Genomic DNA, 6040 nt, shown 5'->3' on the forward strand with positions numbered 1-6040 from the left:
AATTTGGAATGAAAATGAAAATGAATTTGAAATAAAAATGAATTTGAAATGAAAATGAAAATGAATTTGAAAATGAATTTGAAATGAAAATGAATTTGGAATGAAAATGAAAATGAATTTGAAATAAAAATGAATTTGAAATGAAAATGAAAATGAATTTGAAAATGAATTTGAAATGAAAATGAATTTGGAATGAAAATGAAAATGAATTTGAAATAAAAATGAATTTGAAATGAAAATGAAAATGAATTTGAAAATGAATTTGAAATGAAAATGAATTTGGAATGAAAATGAAAATGAATTTGAAATAAAAATGAATTTGAAATGAAAATGAAAATGAATTTGAAAATGAATTTGGAATGAAAATGAATTTGGAATGAAAATGAATTTGGACTGAAAATAAAAATATCCGTAGCCATCTCGGCCACCATACGTGCCACCATATGACGTTTTCAGAAATGCGTGCTCAATCGCTTTAATTTGTTGCTATTCCAGATGACGAGTACGTATACAGGGATGAAGATGGCAACCTATTGCTACATTCTGCTAGTGTCGGCGACACCCGGCTCTTAATGGACAACAGCACCTTTGTGCGTATCATAGCCAAATTTCAGCTAAGATTAGTCAACCTCGGATGCGTAAACAACATATTATATTAAAAACGATATTATCATATAAGTTAGCTTCGTTGATGCACGTGCTGTGTTTATTAATGTTGCAGAATGCAGATGCTCTTGCTAATGTTGCTGCCGCTATTGTAGCAGCAGTAGTAGTTGTTGTTTTTGTCGTTGTTGCTGCTGATGCTACTGTTAACGTTGTTGTTGTTGTTGTAGTTGTTGTTATTATTATTATTATTATTATTATTATTATTATTGTTGTTGTTGTTGTTCTTGTTGTTACTGCTGCTGCTATTGTTACTCTCGTTGCCGTGTTTCTGTTTTTTTTAACGAATGCGTACTTAGCCAGTTACCGTATAATTTGCTTAAAATATCGGTTTACACCGGCACATTTTACGAGTTTTTGACGCAGAACTATTATCGCCATAACGTTCAATTAATTGCTTATATATATAATCTATTTCTGCTTCACTGTCCAGTATTTTATGGTTGTATGCGTGACTTTGGTTGCAGAGGAGACTCAATACGGGAACTTACTACGTATCGCCTACGACCAAATACGTGCTGCTAGCTCACGAAATCCAACAGGTAACATATACAACAGTGCAAACGCGCAAAGGCGATGCTTATTGTATAGATATATGTTTACAAGCGAACAGGCATTCCGATTTCTAACAGCGTTAAAATAATAACTGTGAAGTGCATTTAATCGCATAAATGTTTAGAAGTGTAAAAAAAAATTTATGAAATAGTTTTGACGAGTGTCTTGTAATATTGTTAATTGTCTAATATTGTATTGCATAAACATTGTGAATTATAATACCGTCTCGTTTGAAACCCATCTTGCAAATCGACGCGAGTTTAATTCAATGCAATTAATGTGCAGGTGTGGCGGCATACACGCTTGCAGCGATATTCCGTATACGAAGTAGACACAGGGTAAGTAGCCGTAGAAATTTCCCCCTATTTTAGATGATAGCCCAATGTAACTTTAGAATTGCATGTACGTGCATGGTTGGAGATTTGCAGACTGTAACGTAATATATAGCGTTTATGTTGGGAACAAGTTTACAGACAAAAATCAATAATACACAAAGAATCTGCTAGTAAGGTATTTTGAGCGTTTGTTTTTGTGTGTTCACTTTTATTATTCGCATGCAGCCATGGAGTGCGTGTGCGTATATGATGTGCCTGCATGTGTGTGCGTGTGTGCGTGTGTGTGCGTCTGTGCGTGCGCGTGTGTGTGCGTGTGCGTGTGCGTATGCGTACGTGGGTGCGTGCGTGTGCGCGCGTGCGCCGAGAAGGTCTAATACATGGGGAATGCGTATTGCACGTAGCCATCATTAGAAAGGATAATCCCATCCGGCGAAACACACATTTGGTAAAAATGAGATAATCAAACATATCTGTACTTCCGCCAACCTATCGTTTAATGTATCGCGAGAAGTGTAATGTATTGGTTCACCATTATACACATAGCGGCGTTCTCAACAGAAAGATTAGTCTTAAAATCAACCATTATGCTAATTGTGCTTTTTTTAAACCGTTGTCAGGAAAGATCGGTCTAGATTTGCCACAACTTCACCTACTAGCAAATATCGGAATAGATTCTAAAGTTTTCTCATGAATCACAAACATCAAATTAATGCAGTTTCTCAATGAAACGACTTGCAAATTCCTTCCCGCGGCGTGTTCTTCAGGATGCCATGTCGGATAGCGACATGCAACTCAATTTAACTTTTCACACAAGGTAGCAATATTTCAACCATTCAATTTTTTTACGTCGAGCAGTGAGCGATACCACGGCATGCACGAAATATATTCATTGAATCAAATTGGTGCATGAACAAACGGCACCCGTGCGAAAGGGCGCATGTAAATCAGCTCTGCTAATAATAGCCCAACACATTCGCAGTTCCATGTCGGGTTTACCCTGATCGACTGCAATTCACTTCGCGAACACTCAACTAGCTCATGAGGGGTCGAGACGGTAATCCGCAGATTACATAATAGAATCGGACGCGGATATTAAACTAATTCGTGCGTGACGAAATAAATAAATATCTGGTGATATTAACTCGTTTTTGAGCAGGACGAGATTCTCAGAAACGAATGAAATGGGAGCGCGTAAATTGAGAGCGTTATTCCGGGAATACCACGGTGCTTGGCTCGGCATTTGGCTGTCTGTAATCTTGGGTCAAGCCATCGTTTCCCGCTGAAAACCATATAGAACCCACGGATTACTCCTATAATATCACTACCTGCCGAGCGAGGAAGGTGCGCGGCTTACTGTGTCTATTGCGGGGCTAACTTGGAGCGGGCCAGCGCGTATTTGGAGCGGGATAGCGTTTACACACTGCAATTATTTAGCTCGAGTCTGACGCGCGCTAGTTTAATACCATATCAAATTCGTAGTCTGTACGAGGTATATAGTAATATGTGTAAGGGGTTGAGTAGTCACTTCGGTTGTGCCTCGATTAGCACAGGCTCAGTCTCGTACGGAAACACAGAGCCATGGCGACGGTGATGCGTAAAAACTAAATGAGACGACAACAAGCTCTATCATCTCATTAAAATGTGCCAGTCATGCGTAATGGTACTAGTCAGTAAAATGTATCTCCTGCATGTGTATAGAACAAAAACTGTTACTCTGTTAATTGCTGGTGTTTCTGCTCGTTACTATACTCAAATGACGGTATCTTATCCGCTATTACGCTAATACTTCCGGGAAACTCTAATATAGCTGCGCAAACGCACGTCTTTTTGTCCGGATAAAAACACAAGTATCATGAGTTTCGTCTTAACAATATTCCGGGCAAAACCAACATATACGCTCCGTTACACGCGTACTTACTTTTTATACCAACTACCCACGATAATTCCTTTATTTAAAACTCACACATGTGATCTTGCCATTAATTTTTGTAACTCTTTCAATTAGCAAAAGTTTATAGTACGTATATATTTTATAGGGCGTTAAAAGACGTGTACATAAATCCATCTGATAAAGAAGTGAAACTTCAATACTGCGGATGGGCGCCCAACGAGGATGCTGTGGTATGTTCGAATTCGCATTAAGTATCGTGTGATGGATAACCATCGTACTTGCCACATATGATGCACTGAATATTTGATATATATATATATATATATATACATATATATATATATATTATGCGAAAATCAATCATATGTAATCTTATATACAATTGCGTATCTATTTTTGGCCAGATATACTTATTCCGTCTGCTCTGTTTTGGATATGGTTATTAAGTGGATGACGGCATTAGATGGTACGTGACTTCTGGGTTGACCGTGTCCCAACCTGGGACATAGGGATATATTCCAAAAATTTTCGCAGGATGTGTACTGTTCCTAGTAGTGCGATTTTCTGCAATTCTTGGGCAGTGTGGTGGCTAGGGAGTTTCTTAAGGTTCTTCTCAAAACCATTCTGTAGAGAGCCAAGGGCTCCAACCACCATTGGTACAATACTCGTCTTAGTATTCCACATTCTCCTAATTTCGATCTCCAGATGTTTGTACTTGCTGAGTTTGTCTCTTTCCTTCACCATGATGTTAGAATCATCTGGTACGACTACGTCAATCAGCAGGCATCGGTTTTCGTTCCTGTTGTGGAGCACTATATATCAGGGCGGTTTGCAGGTATCGTGCGATCTGTCTGCACTGCCATATCCCACATTATGGTAGTATCTCCGATGTTGTTAACTGGTCTCGGAGTATGTTCATACCACTTGTCAGGTACTTGCTCACCAAGTTCACTGCATATTGACCAGTGCAGATAGCTGGCTACCTTGTTATGGCGATTTATGTACTCGGTTGGGGCCAGCACTGTGCATCCGGCGATGATGTGGCTGATGGTCTCCTCTGCCCTGCTGCACATTCTGCACTTGCTGTTGACCTGTTGCTTGAGGATGTTGCGTTGATGGTATCTGGTGTTGAGTGCTTAGTCTTGGGCTGCAATGATCAGGCTTTCTGTCTCCCCCTTGAGTCCGGAACTACTCAGCCAGGCAACGCTTGCCGTCTTGTCGACAAATAGCCTGTCGAAGCTCTTGTAGAATCTTCCATGCAAAGGCTTGTTCTTCAATACCTCGATCTTCTCTGCTTCAATATTGGCCTTCAGTCTCTGCTTTGTTGAGGATTGGCTGGTGGACTGAGGAGACAAGTATTTGGCTTTGATTTCTTTAGCCTCGCGCAAGAGAGCGTGCTTTGATTTTCCAGACTAATAGATTTTGATAAGCTTTGTAAATTTGTCTTCCTTAAGCTCGATGTAGTCGCCTGGACTACATGTAGTTGCCTAGATGTAGTAGATATTATTATTATTATTATTATTATTATTATCAGGAGTGGCGTAATATATTACTGCTATATTGCTCCTAATTGCAGCTGTTGCTAATTGCTAATTGCTGCTAATATAACGCAGCTTTATTATGACACTCCTGACATTATCATATTAATTACTTCGAAATATACGCTTCATTGCCATCCGATCGTCACTTACCTGAACAATATTAAATAATTTATATCTAGCGGGTATATTATGGCAACCTGCAGCGTCGCAAAGTACACGGTTGTTTGTTGGTTTTGCTATGGTTTGCTCCTATTCAGCTGTTTCGTGTTGTAATACCGTCTGCCCTTTATCTATAGCACGCGACCCGCTCTGGAGCAATCACGCTCTGTAGGTCATATTTTGGCTTCAACAATCCAAGCATGTTTGTGGTGATTTGCAGGCAATAGTGCACAATAACGACCTCTACTACAAAGGGGACGTATGGGAGGACGCCGGCACGATTGTACGCGTTACAGCTACCGGGAAGCCAGATATTATATACAACGGCCTGCCAGACTGGGTGTACGAAGGTAATAGAATTGACATGTATGTCAAGCTGCATAGCTGATAGAGAGTGGGTGAAGTCATGTGTTAGCACCGAGCAATCGCAAGCCGATTCATTCGCAAAGAGACGAGCCGGGTCACCGTCACGCATCGGAGAATCTCCTCCGAGTGAATGTTGTTTTTTATTCATCCCTTTTTTTCATTTTTTAGTTATTCTCCCCCATCGGGATGCGACTCGAGTGCGCATTTGTTCGCGAACGCGTGTGTAACTGGATTTCTGCGTGTATTTTTGCTTTTTGCTTTTCGAACGCAGAAGTATTGGCACGACTCCGCCCGTAGAGATCAAATATCGGCATAAGCCCCAACGATTAATCGTCTGCGAAGATGCGACGGCAGCGACGTGTTGCGAAGTATCATCGCGCTAAATTGCTGTATGGTGTCTGTTCTGAATTCTGGAGCCCGGGCAGCAGTGACAAGGGACACGTGTGTGTGTGTGTGGGGGGGGGGTGCCTGTATGTGTGTGTGTGTGTGTGTGTGTGTGTGTGCGTTTGCGTGTATGCGTGTATGCGTGT

General features: G+C 40.6%; 1 protein-coding gene across 2 annotated transcripts in view; it reads left to right on the forward strand.

Moving 5' to 3' along the window:
- Window positions 1-6040, forward strand: part of LOC106808871 (dipeptidyl aminopeptidase-like protein 6) — a 50314-nt gene that overhangs the window by 34158 nt on the left and 10116 nt on the right. For both annotated transcript variants that reach the window (XM_014811763.1, XM_014811762.1), the window contains exons 4-8: window positions 496-590; window positions 1131-1205; window positions 1504-1556; window positions 3590-3674; window positions 5365-5494. In XM_014811763.1, the coding sequence (XP_014667249.1) occupies window positions 496-590; window positions 1131-1205; window positions 1504-1556; window positions 3590-3674; window positions 5365-5494 (438 nt within the window). The remainder of the gene's footprint in view (window positions 1-495; window positions 591-1130; window positions 1206-1503; window positions 1557-3589; window positions 3675-5364; window positions 5495-6040) is intronic.

The sequence above is a fragment of the Priapulus caudatus genome, unplaced genomic scaffold, assembly GCF_000485595.1.
Source record: "Priapulus caudatus unplaced genomic scaffold, Priapulus_caudatus-5.0.1 Scaffold310, whole genome shotgun sequence".
NCBI classification, from domain to species: domain Eukaryota; kingdom Metazoa; phylum Priapulida; class Priapulimorpha; order Priapulimorphida; family Priapulidae; genus Priapulus; species Priapulus caudatus.